A 16,570-nucleotide genomic window follows, 5' to 3' on the forward strand; every position below is an offset into this window, starting at 1 on the left:
TGAGAGAATGAAAATGATGCATAGATGAATAATAAGCAAACACATAACTATACAAATATACAAATGAATAAATGTATTGATAAATAGGAATCAATAAAACATTTGAAGCCATGTTTTACAGATTGCTTTGTTTTCATGCTTAGAAATAAACAGAGAGAAGGGATAGTGGAGATTGAGCCGGAAAACTAAATAGATAAATAAGAAATACATTAAAATCTAAAGCTAACAGGACAAGAAGTTAATGATCATGAGATAAAAACACTAGATCAGTAAACATGGAATAAAATGATCCAACTCAAATCCATGAATGAGAGTGAAGAATAGAATGAAATGATAAGTAAATGTGACGCATTGTTACTCTCAGCCTGAACCTCAGGTGTTCACGTGCACAGATATGAACACTTCCTGCAGCTCTCAGTGACTGATGCTCTGTGTTTGTCTGCAGATGAAGGTCTAAAGCTCTCTGAGGATTCAGCTGCAGCTAACAAGCTAACAAGCTAACAGGATGCATTATTGCACTAGCTCTAACTGTGACTGGAACAAGAGGAATATTTCAGAAAGCTTTCAGAGTCCGATAGAAGTGAAGAGTGATCCCCAAAGAAAGGCAACGAGAAAGCACTTAGCATCAAAATATAGTTAAATATAGTTCTTGAATCAAAGTAGAAGTACTCAGATCTTGTACTTGAGTAAAAGTAGAAGTACTCAGATCTTGAACTTGAGTGAAAGTAGAAGTACTCAGATCTTGTACTTGAGTGAAAGTAGAAGTACTCAGATCTTGTACTTGAGTAAAAGTAGAAGTACTCAGATCTTGTACTTGAGTGAAAGTAGAAGTACTCAGATATTGTTCTTGAGTAAAAGTAGAAGTACTCAGATGTACTTGAGTAAAAGTAGAAGTACTCAGATCTTGTACTTGAGTGAAAGTAGAAGTACTCAGATCTTGTACTTGAGTGAAAGTAGAAGTACTCAGATCTTGTACTTGAGTGAAAGTAGAAGTACTCAGATATTGTTCTTGAGTAAAAGTAGAAGTACTCAGATGTACTTGAGTAAAAGTAGAAGTACTCAGATCTTGTACTTGAGTAAAAGTAGAAGTACTCAGATCTTGTACTTGAGTAAAAGTAGAAGTACTCAGATCTTGTACTTGAGTAAAAGTAGAAGTACTCAGATCTTGTACTTGAGTGAAAGTAGAAGTACTCTGATCTTGTACTTGAGTGAAAGTAGAAGTACTCAGATCTTGTACTTGAGTGAAAGTAGAAGTACTCAGATATTGTTCTTGAGTAAAAGTAGAAGTACTCAGATGTACTTGAATAAAAGTAGAAGTACTCAGATCTTGTACTTGAGTAAAAGTAGAAGTACCAGAGTGTAGGAATACTCTGTTTCAGTAAAAGTCCTGCATTTAAAATGTTCCTCAAGTAAAAGTAGAAAAGTATTAGCATCAAAATATCGTTGAAAAAGTAGCGACAGTAAAAGTATTCATTGTGCAGATTGGTCCATTTCAGAATAATATATATGATATGTTTTATAATGATTGATCATGAAAGTGTTCTCAAAGCTGGTAAAGGTGCAGCTAGTTTGAATGACTTTGTATACTGCAGGGTAGCTTGTGGATTTACTCCAGGTGGAACTAAAGTCTGATTTAACACTTGGTTATATTTCACATCATTCATCCACATCTGTAAAGTAACTAAAGGGATTAAATACATGGAGTGGAGTAGAAGTACACCATTTACCTCTGAACTGTAACGGAGTAGAAGAACACAGTAGCATATAATGGAAATACTCAAGTAAAAACAGTGTTAAGTACCTCAAAATTGTACTTAAGTACAGTACTTGAATAAATGTACTTAGTTTACACAACTAAAGCTCAGCATGCACTGGTAACACTCAAACATCTGTGTGTTGAAGCCCAGAGCAGCAGACCTGAACCTGGACCTGGACCTGGACCTGGACCTGGACCTGGACCTGGACCTGAGTCCTGCTGTGTTTCCTGAGTGACCGCTCAATGGAGCCTCAATCTGCTGATGGGGGGTAAGAATTTAAAACGGACTAAAAGCCATTTGAGTCAGTTGTTGTCTGTGTTAAAGCTTCTGTGTAACCTTCAGGAAATCCTGGTTATTAGCGACGTCGGTGGGCGTTAAGTGAACTGCAGTTAGCATCCTGGGCATGAACTCAGTGACGTTATCCACTAAAGACAGATGTGTTTACGTTAGCTTCACACTGCTGGCTGTAGGGCAGCTGAAAATCTTCCCGAGTCCTTCACATTGAGAGCAGTCCACCGGCTGATAGAGGACTCTCAGAAAGTCTGGAAGGTTCATCTGTTGGGCAACACAGAGCGATTTATACCATTACATTGTAAAGAGTGACTTTAGATTTAACATATTTTCATCAGTTTTTCTCCAGCGGTTCAATGTGTGGGCGGTGGTGGCAAAGTCCGTAGGGACTTGGCTTGGGAACCAGAGAGTCACCAGTTCAAGACTTCAGAAGACCAAGGGCTACCCAGGTGTCACTGAGCAAGGCAGCGTTCCCTACACTGCTCCCCGGGCGCCGTACATAAGTTCTACCAGAGAAACTTTCATAACAGCGTTGTGATGCCAAACAGCGTCAATTCAGACTGACACACATTCACTTAAGGGGAACTGGGGATATGTATCAGCTGCTTGTGTGACAGTCAGACAGTGAATACTTTAGAGCCGTGTGAGCTAACCCGGAGCTAACGGGAGAATAAACTCCCGTGGAAGAGCAGCCAGCACTGCAGCGGTCGCTAAATGCCGCTGAAACACATTAATAAACAATGAACCACGGCACTCTGGAGAAAAGTATAAGGTTGGAGAAGTCGTTATTTAATTTAATCTGGCTTCGTATGATTAAAAGCAACACGATCATCGACCCGACGCAGTCCCCCGTTGTTGTTGTTGTGAGCTCCGTTGGGGAGAAAATCAGCGATGTAAACGGTGACGTCATGACGCAGCAGCGGCAGCTGGGCGGTGTGAACAGAGCGGGAGCTGAAAAGGGAAACCGGAGCTGAACCAGAAAAGCTCTAGCTAGGAGCTAGAAAGGGAAAAGCGCTGGTGTGAAAGCCGCATCTGTGGGACGATTAAGAGCTCCTTCTTCTTCTCTTGATGCATCTGTTTCTGTTTCAGGGTCCAGCAGCAGAGACCAGACTCTCCCAGCTGTCTGTCCCTAAAGAGCGACTCCTCGAAGGACGACTTCTTAGACTTTAAAGGACGACCTCCATCTGCTGATCAGAAGTAAGCTGTAACTCATAGTAAGAGTCCGGTTATGATAGAAGCAGACTTGATTACTGCAACAGTGTTTTACTACAACTCATCCAGAAAGCTGACACCAGAGTCCTCATCAAAACCAGAGGAATTGAGCTCATCACCCCAGCTCTCAAAGCTCTGCACTGGCTTCCAATAACAAAAAGAACACACTTCAAAATCTTACTTTTAACTCACAAAGCACTCAATGGATTGGGACCAGAATACATGTCTGATATGCTGCTCTGTAACGAGCCACCCAGAGCTCTCAGATCATCGGGGCAGGTTTACTCATCGTCCACAGGGTCAGAACCAAATTCACTGAGGCAGCTTTTAGCTTCTATGCGCTGCAGATCTGGAACAACCTTCCTGAGATCTGAGGTCCGCCCCCACCCTGAGTTCTTTAAATCAAGTCTGAAAGCTTTCTCTTTAGTGCTGCCTATCCAGAGATCCTCTCACTCTGTTTTATCATTGCACTTCAACACTTTTAGCTGCATTATGTGTATTTAGGCCACATCAGTATCCTCATCCTCCTAGACATGTCTACAGCCTTTGACACCATCTCCCATACCATCCTGTTCAACCGCCTATCCAACTACCTTGGCCTTACGAGTACAGCTCTATCCTGGTTCCACTCATACCTCTCCAACAGGTAACAGTTTGTCACCATCAGAAACTCCAGCTCCCCTCCAGCCCCAGTCAACCAAGGCGTGCCGCAAGGCTCAGTGCTTGGCCCTCTTCCCTTCACCATCTACATGCTCCCCCTTGGTCAAATCATGTCTAATGTATAATGTATGAGTAAAGATACACAACTGTCCACCAACCATTTTTAATCCTGTTGCACATTTTAACTTCATTACCCACTTTTGGTTTTCTCTTCTCTTCTCTTACTACATATTCTAACATCCCTACAGACCATGACTTTACTATGCATTGCAACTATTAGCAGGGTCTTAGTTGATCATATTTAAACATGTCACACAAGCACATTCATCTGTTTCTGTTTCAGGGTCCAGCAGCAGAGACCAGACTCTCCCAGCTGTCTGTCCCTAAAGAGCGACGCCTCGAGGGACGACTTCATAAACTTTAAAGGACGACCTCCATCTGCTGATCAGAAGTAAGTGTGGGGGAAAACTTCTGTGTAGCAATGCAGTGGGAGTCACCGACTCAGGAAGGAGACACGGGGTAGAGCTGGAGCTCACAACAATTACCATTCGTGCCAGACAAGTTGACCGGTCACAAACTGGTAACAACAACACATATGGCACCAAGGCCTTTCCTTAAAGGAGATAACAGACGTCAGAGTAGATCATAAAACGTCACAGAGCAAAAGGTTAGATATCTAGAAGAATTATTCCTTAACAGTTCCTCTCTTTTTATCATTTTTGATAAACTTAAAACATTAGTCTAATAATAATTCTGGTCAATACTTAAATCAATAGGCGTCTTCAGATTCGAGTGTGGTCTCACCTTACATTCAATTACATCACAAAGTAGAATGAGATTGAAACATTCAATCACAATGATTGATACAGCCAATCATAATAGGAACAATTATCTCTCATCAGTGTTTGGAGCATCTTTTGTCAATAAGCACAATAATGAACACACATAAAACACAGATACATAATAGCAAAATATTTGTTTTAAACTAATATCTTTTATCATTTAAACCATTAGTTAATGTCATTTATCAAACTATAAAATCAAAACCAGCTTGCAGCTTAAATATTTGCTTTAAGGAAATCACTAGTCAAAAGCATTTCAAACTTAGGATCATCAGAGATCCAGCTAAGGCATAACATTCACAGTGGTGATTTGATCAATCTGTAATCGGCAAAGTTGCAGTGTCCTCAATTTTAGGATTACTTTACGTTTACTTAATTACGCTTTAGCCAAGAGTAAGGCACTCAGTCTTAGTAAAATCAATACATTCATTTTAGTCAAGTACATTGTTCAAAATCTGAAAAGGAAAAGTTAGGCAAATATTCAAAGACTTTTGTAAAAACCTGGAAAGGAAAGATTAAACATTCTTAACACTTTAATTCATACATTTGTAAATGCTACAACTGATCTGTACCAAATTAAGTCTATCAATTATTCGTATTAGTCATACTTACCTGAACATCTACTTATGGTACTTAGAAAGGGTTCTTCTGTGTTTATCTAATGTTGAATATAGAATATCAATTTCTTTAAATTATACTTCTCTAATTTGAGGATCAAATATGCTACATAATTGTTATATGAATTATTATAAATATTTGTTTTGGGCCAAAACTGAAATTAATCCAGTACTTGAAACATCATTTTAGGTCTGTCTGTGCATGGGTAATACATTAAAGAGTAGTGTTGTTAAGCCTGATTGCTGGATGATTAAGGATATTAACATTATCTGTGATAATAGTAGAAATACCTTATTATTCAATACCTTATAATCTGAAAATATTTATTTATTAATTTTGTTTAGTGTGAAAGTGTAATCTGATCTGACTAAATATATTTATCACCACTATTTAACACATGTCTGGTCATTGGAAATATAAAAACCAATCATTAATTGTACATCTTTAAACATCTGGTCATTCAATTCAAAGTTCATCTTTGTACGAGAGCTGGAAGAACATGTCCGTCAGTCTTCCTGACTCGTTCTCCTCCTCCCTTTATGACACCGAGTGTCTGGTGTGTAAAGGCATCCTGATACTGTAGATTAGCACTGAGGTGCTGATTGGCTCAAACTCTTCTTCATCAGAGCGCCATATTTCAACCCCCCAATTGCTCTGCTTTTGTGTGGCTGGGTGCAGCTTACAAAAACCATTGTGAGAAACATATATTATGCAGGAAATTGATACATTTGTTGAAAAACAAAGCATATCTGATTTGGGAGGAAAAGTTTCATCCCTTTAACATCTGAGTTATTACTGAAGGCATAGCATGAATGATATTGGGTGTCTGAGGGTGTCATTACTGAGAAATGTCAAACAAAATCAAAACTTTACATTTGAAAACAGGTTTGCATTCCTCCACTGAAGGTGACGTTATCATTGGAAACAATAAAAGCTAATTGTTTTGATGTAGAATCTATATATTGAATCGTTAGAGCAGAACAGAATGGTTGTATTGTAGCCTGAGTTTCGTGCAGCCTTTAGTTTTACCAGGTGGAAACATTGTCTATATAATGTGAATACATGTAGAACTAGACATTAAGAGACCCCTGACATTAGGCCTATTTGAAACAATAGTAGGGGCTTTTACCAGCTCGCCCACTTACAGGCATCCTCTGCATAGCAGTATGAATAGCCTTAAAAACAACCCTCTCTGCGGTAACGAGAGTCATGTATCCGAACCAAATGCCCTAAGTGAAGCCGTTAGTCTCATCTGACTGACCCAAGGGTTGGTGCTGGTGTGACAGGGAGGCTTCCAAGTGTTCATAGCAGATGTCATGCTTTCAGTTCATGGCTCAGTGGGGGGGAGCAGACCCATGTGAGACAGTATCAACGGCTGTAATGTTCAGTTTGAGGAGTGTCATTCTCTCTAGGAGCAGGAAATGGTGTCCATTCAGACCAGACCATTAATGTCATGTAGAGCAGCCATAGCATCTCTGTGACTGCACTCAGCCGGACTGCAGCAGGGCAGAACTGGGTGACTTTTAGTGAAGCCGTCCAAGGCCATAGACAAAATGGAATCACGTACTAACAAAAGGGACACAAGGTCATCAATGTCCCTCTTTACATTTGGCCTAATTGTAAAACAAAGTGTGTGTGTGTGTGTGTGTGTGTGTGTGTGTGTGTGTGTGTGTGTGTGTGTGTGTGTGTGTGTGTGTGTGTGTGTGTGTGTGTGTGTGTGTGTGTGTGTGTGTGTGTGTGTGTGTGTGTGTGTGTGTGTGTGTGTGTGTGTGTGTGTCACAGCTTGTCTGCCCAAGGTTAAAACATTTGGGACAGCAGTGAGAATGTTATGAGAAACAATTTGTTGCTTAGACTGAACTCGAAGGAAGCTAGACTGGAACATTTTAAATAAATCAAAACACTTACATACATTTGACATTTAGCTTGAGCTGGGTTCAATACTTTCTTGATGGTATTTAAATTGGGCTCAAGTAGAACCTTTACATGGATTTGGCTTGCAACACAAAGTGATACCGATCTCTGTCTGTTATGATTTGAAAGTCTCATGATTTAAAGTGTAGGGCTGTGAAGGAGAGGCCCTTGGAAAACAACCTCTATTTTTTTTAACTGTAATTACTTATTTTAAAGAGATTGCAACATTATACTTTTAAATAATCATAGACTTTAAAGGACGACCTCCATCTGCTGATCAGAAGTAAGCTGTAACTCACAGTAAGAGTCCGGTTATGATAGAAGTAGACTTGATTACTGCAGCAGTGTTTTACTACAACTCATCCAGAACGCTGCCACCAGAGTCCTCATCAAAACCAGAGGAACTGAGCTCATCACCTCAGCTCTCAAAGCTCTGCACTGGCTTCCAAAAACACAAAGAACACACTTTAAAATCTTACTTTTAACTCACAAAGCACTCAATGGATTGGGACCAGAATACATGTCTGATATGCTGCTCTGTAATGAGCCACCCAGAGCTCTCAGATCATCGGGGCAGGTTTACTCATCGTCCACAGGGTCAGAACCAAATTCGCTGAGGCAGAGTTTAGCTTCTATGCGCTGTAGATCTGGAACAACCTTCCTGAGATCTGAGGTCCATCCCACCCTGAGTTCTTTAAATCGAGTCTGAAAGCTTTAAGAACTGTCCCTAGGTCTGTCCTTTTCCTGATGAACAGCTGTTAGCCAGCTGCAGAGTCCACTATCTATCCACACAGCCACGTTTCAGGAAGACCAGAATGAAGGATGGACAGAATCCTCTGGTCTTCAACAGTAGCTGGAAATAAATATTCCTGTAGTGCAAAGTTCCCGCTGACGCACAGGACCACCAGCCTGTTCCCCTGTCCTCCTTCACCCTGAGTGTGTCTCTGTGTGGACAGACATAATGTGAGCTAATGCTTCATGGTTCCTCCACAGAGGGGACCAGGAGAGCTCGGAGGTTCCCGGTGGTCCGTCTGCCCAGCAGCATCAGACACAGCTGGACTCCATATTTACGGTGAGTACATGTACTACAGATACTTTACCTCTCTTCTGTTCACAGTCATCTCCATGCTGCACTTTTAGAGAGTCAGTCTGTCCGGATCTGATGTTTGGATCCATGGTTTATAGTTTGTGTCGTTCATGTGATGTTCCAGCTGCTGGAGGACCACATCATCACTTTTGTGAAGAGCGAGCTGAAGAAGATCCAGAAGGCTCTGAGTTCAGATTACCCAGAATACTTAGAGGCTCAGAGTGAGGATGAGGTGTTGGAGGCTGAGGATGAAGAGCAGAGGAGGAGCAGAGAGGCATTTCTGAACATCACACTGCACTTCCTGAGGAGCATGAAGCAGGAGGAGCTGGCTGACCGTCTGCACAGCAGTAAGAGGGTTTCTATAAAGATTTAACACTCTGGATAAATGTCTCATCTGCTGATGTCTCAAGAGACCAACATATATCCATATTTTATTCAGAGAACCAGAGTTACAGTGGGACCACATGATATTTTGTTGTGTGTTCTTTCAGGACTAATTACTGGAGTCTGTCAGCGTAAACTCAAATCCACCCTGAAGGAGAGGTTCCAGTGTGTGTTTGAGGGCATTGCTAAAGCAGGAAACCCAACCCTTCTGAACCAGATCTACACAGAGCTCTACATCACAGAGGGGGGGGCTGCAGAGGTCAATGAGGAACATGAGGTCAGACAGATTGAAACAACATCCAGGAAACCAGACAGACCAGAAACAACCATCAGACGAGAAGACCTCTTTAAAGCCTCACCTGGAAGAGATGCACCAATCAGAGCAGTGATGACAAAGGGCGTGGCTGGCATTGGGAAAACAGTCTTAACACAGAAGTTCACTCTGGACTGGGCTGAAGGCAAAGCCAACCAGGACATCCAGTTCATATTTCCATTCACCTTCAGAGAGCTGAATGTGGTGAGAGAGAACAAGTACAGCTTGGTGGAACTTGTTCATCACTTCTTCTCTGAAACCAGAGACGCAGGAATCTGCAGGTTTGATCAGTTCCCGGTTGTGTTCATCTTTGACGGTCTGGATGAGTGTCGACTTCCTCTGGACTTCCACAACACTGAGATCCTGACTGATGTCACAGAGTCCACCTCAGTGGATGTGCTGCTGACAAACCTCATCAGGGGGAAGCTGCTTCCCTCTGCTCGCCTCTGGATAACCACACGACCTGCAGCAGCCAATCAGATCCCTCCTGAGTGTGTGGACATGGTGACAGAGGTCCGAGGGTTCACTGACCCACAGAAGGAGGAGTACTTCAGGAAGAGATTCAGAGATCAGGAGCAGGCCGGCACCATCATCTCCCACATCAAGACCTCACGAAGCCTCCACATCATGTGCCACATCCCAGTCTTCTGCTGGATCTCTGCTTCAGTTCTGGAGGAGGTGTTGAAAACCAGAGAGGGAGGAGAGCTGCCCAAGACCCTGACTGAGATGTACATCCACTTCCTGGTGGTTCAGTCCAAAGTCAAGAACGTCAAGTATGATGGAGGAGCTGAGACAGATCCACACTGGAGTCCAGAGAGCAGGAAGATGATGGAGTCTCTGGGAAAACTGGCTTTTGAGCAGCTGCAGAAAGGCAACCTGATCTTCTATGAGTCCGACCTGACAGAGTGTGGCATCGATATCAGAGCAGCCTCAGTGTACTCAGGAGTGTTCACACAGGTCTTTAGAGAGGAGAGAGGACTGTACCAGGACAAGGTGTTCTGCTTCGTCCATCTGAGCGTTCAGGAGTTTCTGGCTGCTCTTCATGTCCATCTGACCTTCATCAACTCTGGAGTCAATCTGCTGTCAGAAGAACCAACAACCTCCCAGAAGTCTGAAGTCAAACCTGAACTAACACATCTCTACCAGAGTGCTGTGGACCAGGCCTTACAGAGTCCAAACGGACACCTGGACTTGTTCCTGCGCTTCTTCCTGGGTCTCTCTCTGCAGACCAATCAGAAACTCCTACGAGGCCTGCTGACACAGACAGGAAGTAGCTCAGAGATCAACAAGAAAACAGTCCAGTACATCAAGAAGAAGATAGATGAGGACCTGTCTGCAGAGAGAAGCATCAACCTGTTCCACTGTCTGAATGAACTGGATGATCGTTCTCTTGTGGAGCAGATCCAACAGTCCCTGAGTTCAGGAAGTCTCTCCAGAGATAAACTGTCTCCTGCTCAGTGGTCAGCTCTGGTCTTCATCTTACTGTCATCAGGAAAATATCTGGACGTGTTTGACCTGAAGAAATACTCTGCTTCAGAGGAGGCTCTTCTGAGGCTGCTGCCAGTGGTCAAAGCCTCCAACAAAGCTCTGTAAGTACAGAGATCATTTGATTTAGTGAATCAGTTATTAATACACTGCTCTCTTCTGAATAACTGTTGTCCTCATCGTCTCTTCAGGCTGAGTGGCTGTAACCTGTCAGAGAGAAGCTGTGAAGCTCTGTCCTCAGTCCTCAGCTCCCAGTCCTCTAGTCTGAGAGATCTGGACCTGAGTAACAACGACCTGCAGGATTCAGGAGTGAAGCTGCTGTCTGCTGGACTGGAGAGTCCACACTGTGAACTGAAGACTCTCAGGTCAGAGACCAATACAGTTTGACTTAGCCAGCAATAAAAGTCAATACCAACATCAGCCATGCTGTTGTGGTGTGGGAATACCATCATCAATAACATCATTGAAGTGAAACAAGACACAATACATCTGTCACAATTCACAAAATGGTTATTGGCACAAACTTCTTTAAAGATCAGGGGGGTCCAAACTTTTTCCACTGAGGGCCACATACAGAAAAATATGCAAAGGGGCTGGGGCCCTCACTTGAGGTATATCGCCTCATTAGGTAAGTTATAAGTTAGCAAAATCAATCAAATGTAGGTAAATGATTCTTGATACTTGAATATGCTTTAACAAAAAAACACATCTCAGCTCTCCAGAGGGTTTCCTTTGTTGGCGGCTCATCCTTTAAAACAGAAGCCTCAGATTGCTTATAATAAGGATAAATAGGAAGGGTTTGTTATGCAGAAAAGTGAATGGGCTTTTATTTTATCAACTAAGATTTGTTAGAAAAAGATTTCAACTTGAATTGACTGAATTTATTTGAAAATTGGGCTTATTAACACATGAATACTTCTGTTTGATGTATGCTTACATATATATTACTACTATTATACAATATAACAAAAGCACAAGTGCCTCTCTAGTCTTTGTTCACATCATTCTCTAGTCCTTTGTTTGATGATCTTTTCATATCAATAAGACCCTTACCATGGCTGTCCATCTGAACTGTGAAGCAGTGACTGGAGTTTTAGGTGAAGAGATGACACAGAGGTGATGCAGTAATAAGCCCCGCCCCTTCCAGTCATGGACCCTCAGATGATCTGATGGCTTGTTTGTGTGTCTGCAGGCTGTCAGGCTGTCTGATCACAGAGGAAGGCTGTGATGCTCTGGCCTCAGCTTTAAACCCCTCCCATCTGAGAGAGCTGGACCTGAGCTACAATCATCCAGGAGACTCAGGGGGGAGGCTGCTGTCTGCTGGACTGGACACGCTCAGGTATGGAGAGGCACTCAGTCTGATAGAGGAGGTAGAAACTGGCTCCTATGACCTATGACATTCACACAGATTTGTCTTATATTTAGCACAGGAAGTGACATCATGAATAAATAAACTGATTAATTTCCAGATGTTTTAGTCCTAGCAAACGGCCAATCAGAAGAACCTCCCCTGGAATGAAAATAATGATTTATTAGTTTCATTGTTGCGAGTAACGTGTTACAGTAATCAGATTACATTTGTCTGTAACGCAGTAGTGTAACGCTTTACTGTTGGTTCAGCAGTAATTATATTTAAGTTACTGAGCAGGAAATGATCTTGTTACCTACGTTACGTTAAGCTCTTCGACTTTCTGCATAACGGGAGGACAGAAAACTAAATCAAACGTCTCTTTAAGCTCGGGCTACACTCAAGAGTTCATGGCTGAGGAGATGGGGCACATAGCAAACATCGTGGAAGACATGTTGCCCCTTTCATTAAAGGTCTCCTTTTATCCATAACTATGTGTCCCCGGTGTGTCCCCGTTGGGTCCCTGGTGTGTCCCCGGTGTGTCCCCGGTGTGTCCCCGGTGTGTCAGGAGACTTACAAAGTGTCAGAAAACAAAACCCTCTCTCTTCTCCTCCGTACCCACATCTCTAAAAACAGGGGAACAACGGAGCTGATCCAGATTTGCTGCCGATATGACGTAATATCGGAAATGTGGGCGGGCTTTACACCCACGGGCCAATCAGAAACGTTGCTGTCAGAAACAATGAGACGTGTTCTGGAAGTAATATGGTCTGTGTTTACATTAGCATGCTAACACTCAGAGCTAACCTGTACTGGAGAGAGTGTGTGTGAAGCAGCAGGAAATCAAAAGGAACTCACCTTGTGGTAAACCTGAGAGAGAGAAAGAGTTTGAGCTCCATACTGTTTCAGAGAGAATCCTTGATGTGGTTTGGAACATGATATGGAGTTTAATCACGGAGTATTTTTGTTTTGTTTTAAATGCTATGTTTAGGCATATATTATGGGTCTCAGATATATACAAATATATAAAAAACATGTCTATGAAGTGTTTTGCTCAAAATGTAAACAGATCATTCATTTCAGACATCCCTCATATCCCTCTATTTCACAGCTATATGCCATACATTTTTGCATACATTCACAGTAAATATTTATTCAGTATGATAGCTGTCTAACAGAAGTTAAATCCATTTCTCACTTATTCTGACAATGTATTTAAACCCAAATAAAAGAACCCAATACAAAGAGTTGTTAAATAATAGTGAAGTCACGTTGTAATAACAATAACTCATCTCTCTCGGTTCTTTTTCTGCTTTGCCAAAAGCCACTGTGTCAAGTGTCCTAGTAGAGTTGCCGTATGTAGTTGTCCAATATGGCGGACCATCTCGCACATGCGCAGTACAGATCGGGCAGGGGGACAGATCGGGTAGTGACAATAACAACAAAGTTATTGACTGTATGATCAGTATGACGGATGAGCAGATCGCCACTGGGCTTTCAACTAAGACACAGCCGCATGTGTACGGCTCCTTATGGGTACTGCAATTTGTGAAGTGGTGGAGCGACGTTCTGGTGCTCTCCGTCAGAACTGCACCCCTGTCAGACGAGACATATACCACGTGATGACAGTTAGGCTCGTGTTGTGTTCAAGGACCCTGACCGAACCCAGGAAAAACAGGCACTCACTTGTTTCATTTTTTTGCTGTCTAGATTTCCTTTTTTTTGCGTGTGTTTATAAATTACCTCGAGGGCCGTACCAAATGGTCTCGCGGTCCGTATACGGCCCGGAGGCCGGAGGTTCCCCACCCCTCATTTAAAGACTAACTGACCCCCCCCCCCCCTATGCTTTCAGCCTGGAGCCTGCTGGAGTCCGGTTCTTGAGGCCAGGAGGTCTCAGGAAGTGTAAGTGTGTTTTTAATCATGAACATCTTCACACTGGGACATCACAGGGACTTTAATAACCTTTAATACCTGCTGTGTCTCTCATCAGATTCCTGTGGACTCACACTGGACTCAAACACAGTGAACAGAGACCTCCAACTGTCTGACAACAACAGGAAGGTGACATGGGTGAGAGAGGAGCAGAACTATCCTGATCATCCAGAGAGGTTTGACTCCTATCCTCAGCTGATGTGCAGAGAAGCTCTGACTGGTCGCTGTTACTGGGAGGTCGAGAGGAGAGGAGGGGTTGATATATCAGTGACTTACAGAGGAATCAGCAGGAGAGGAGAGAGTGAGGACTGTGGGTTTGGATTGAATGATCAGTCCTGGAGTCTGCTCTGCTATGATGGTGGTTACTTTGTCAGGCACAATAACAGAAACACAAACTTCTCCTCCTCCCCCCCTCCCCCCTCCTCCTTCTTGTCCTCCTTCTTCCCCTTCTCCTTCTTCCCCTCCTCCCCCTCCTCCTCTTCCTCCTCTGGTAGAGTAGCAGTGTATCTGGATCATGCTGCTGGCTCTCTCTCCTTCTACAGAGTCTCCTCTGACACACTGATCCACCTCCACACCCTCAGAACCACATTTACTGAACCTCTCTATGCTGGGTTTGGGTTCTGGTCACCTGGTTCCTCTTCCGTGTCTCTGTGTTCTCTGCAGGAGTGATCCCCTCCGCCCAAAAAAGAGAGGGGCTGATAATAAAAGTGTAAAACTAAGATATCTGAGATTATCTGAAAAAATGTCTGTATGTTAATTTTCTTTTTAAACAAATCTAAATGTTGAGATTTCATGAAATAAAGTTTCTCAAAAAGAAACCAGGATTGTAAGAATTTAAGAAAAAGCTCAAAATAAAAGTCAGTCTTTGCAAAGATGAAACTCAGAAAGAGGTTGAATAACAACAGGAAGTCCATTCTGATTTATTTCCACACGGAGGCTTTTATTCTGAAACTGCAGGAAAATGTACATTTATCCCAAAGTCTTCCCACCATCTGTAGTTTGTGAACACGTGACATCACTTCAGTTTGAATGGCAGCAGTAAAGGGTTACTGAGGCTCGTTAAGAACAGGTCATAGTGACGAGTTCAATCACTTCTGCAGAATATAATATATGATGTCTACAAACTAACATATAATAACGTCTGAAGTGCAAACGTGAACATAAAGTGCAAACCACAGCGTGCATGCATTTGAGCTCAATGACCGGCTTCCCTGTGAATATTTAAAATATAACGTGGCCCTACACAGCAGAGTCTGAGCGGCACAGTGTGCAGCTTTTATTTTAATGTTGGCTTTTTACTCTCATGCAAACATGGTCATTACTTTTTAAGAAGGGTCAGATTCGATTAGCCTTATTTGCATTTAGGAAACTAATCTTCCCTAAACAGCACGATGATGTTTGAATGAACACGGCTGCTTCTGGGGTGAATGTAAACCTCTGATCTGGGTTAGATGGGTTTATTAACAGACCAATCACATGATGATTGTCTCATCATTAACACTCATGTACTTTCAATGTAAGCAGCTGATCTAATTAATAAAGTCTGTGTTTTGAGTCGGACTCGTGGCCTGTCTTTGTCTCAGTTTGATGACTACTTCCATTCTTGAGAGGATCAGAAATACATGGATACAGAATTTTGAGATTTTGAGAATAAGTCAGAATTATGAGAAAAAATTCTGAATTTTGAGAAAAAAGTCAGAATTTCGAGATTTTTTGAAAAAAATCGAAATGTTGAGAAAAAAGAGAAAAAGTCGGAATTTTGAGATTTGGAGAAAAAGTCAGAATTTGGAGAGAAAGTCTGTCTTGAGTCGGACTCGTGGCCTGTCTTTGTCTCAGTTTGCTGGTTTATTTATATCTTTGTTCCATATTTATAATGATCACAAAGCTTCAGATTTGGTGTAATTCTCTTCCCCCATTAGAGACAGAGACAGAAGCAGCTCACGTTCCTGGGTCAGTTTAGTGTTGTTTTGCTAGACGACACCTATCAGGAGAAGTGACTCTTTGAAAACAGAGACACCAGCGTCTTTTCGCCTCAATATACGATGATGCATGATGGGAAGCAGCAGCACTTTGGGTTAACTCTGCTGGGAGACACAATAGGCGCGTTCACACCAAGTACTTTTCCCACAGTAGTTCATGAGAACTTTAGTTCATGAGAGCTCTTTTAGTTCTGATGAACTAAAGCAGTTCGCGTTCACACCAAAATGAGTTCCTGGGGGTGGATTAGGCAAATGAACCGCTGACGTCACTTCTTCTTCTTCTGCTTTGGGTTTACTGGCAGGCCGCAAACAACTTCACGGAGAGTACAGTAGGTGGCGGTATGCACCTTAAAGTTGCAATCCGCCAAAAAACCGAGAGAAAAAGAAGAAGAAAAACCTCCCGCGCCCACTTGCTGTAAATGAGGCGTCTGTTTACCTTCCGACCTCAGACATGAGCTTCGTCTGAGTTATTTAAGCAAACACAAATACAGATCGTCGACCAGTCAAATGCAATAGCATAGTAGACCATTTGCTTGGCACTTACGGGTATTTCTCCACTGGTTGGGCCATGTTAACAATACCGTGTAACTGTCACGTTTGAAGGGACGAAACCGTGACATATTCACGTCTCCCAGCATGGTAGATCGTCACATGTTCACGTCTTGCCGTGATACCGGGTTGGCTGCATCACCATGAGCAGCTGGTCGTCCGATTCCTGGGCCTTGTGTGAATGCAGCAGCCGTTCGTTGAT

General features: G+C 42.6%; 1 protein-coding gene across 3 annotated transcripts; it reads left to right on the forward strand.

Annotated features, from left to right (window-relative positions):
- Positions 1–1,920: 1,920 nt before the first annotated feature.
- LOC117470676 (NLR family CARD domain-containing protein 3-like) lies at positions 1,921–15,400 on the forward strand. Of its 3 annotated transcripts, XM_034115496.1 has the most exons (10): positions 1,921–2,025; positions 3,138–3,245; positions 4,264–4,371; positions 8,285–8,363; positions 8,503–8,725; positions 8,870–10,664; positions 10,752–10,925; positions 11,753–11,899; positions 13,761–13,810; positions 13,899–15,400. In XM_034115496.1, the coding sequence occupies exons 1-10, from the start codon at positions 2,000–2,002 to the stop codon at positions 14,507–14,509; spliced, it is 3,321 nt and encodes a 1,106-aa protein (XP_033971387.1). In that variant the 5' UTR covers positions 1,921–1,999; the 3' UTR covers positions 14,510–15,400. The 3 variants fall into 3 exon arrangements, with proteins under 3 accessions (XP_033971387.1, XP_033971395.1, XP_033971403.1); XM_034115504.1 differs by lacking the exon at positions 4,264–4,371; XM_034115512.1 differs by lacking the exons at positions 1,921–2,025; positions 3,138–3,245; positions 4,264–4,371 and adding an exon at positions 7,540–7,574.
- The last annotated feature ends 1,170 nt before the right edge of the window (positions 15,401–16,570 follow it).

The sequence above is a fragment of the Trematomus bernacchii genome, unplaced genomic scaffold (assembly GCF_902827165.1).
Source record: "Trematomus bernacchii unplaced genomic scaffold, fTreBer1.1, whole genome shotgun sequence".
NCBI classification, from domain to species: domain Eukaryota; kingdom Metazoa; phylum Chordata; class Actinopteri; order Perciformes; family Nototheniidae; genus Trematomus; species Trematomus bernacchii.

Coding starts and splice junctions, on each gene's coding strand:
- LOC117470676 (XM_034115496.1), top strand. CDS start 2,000: ATGGAGCCTCAATCTGCTGATGGGGG. Junction 2,026..3,137: donor CCTCAATCTGCTGATGGGGG/GTAAGAATTTAA, acceptor TTTCTGTTTCAG/GGTCCAGCAGCAGAGACCAG. Junction 10,926..11,752: donor TGTGAACTGAAGACTCTCAG/GTCAGAGACCAA, acceptor GTGTGTCTGCAG/GCTGTCAGGCTGTCTGATCA.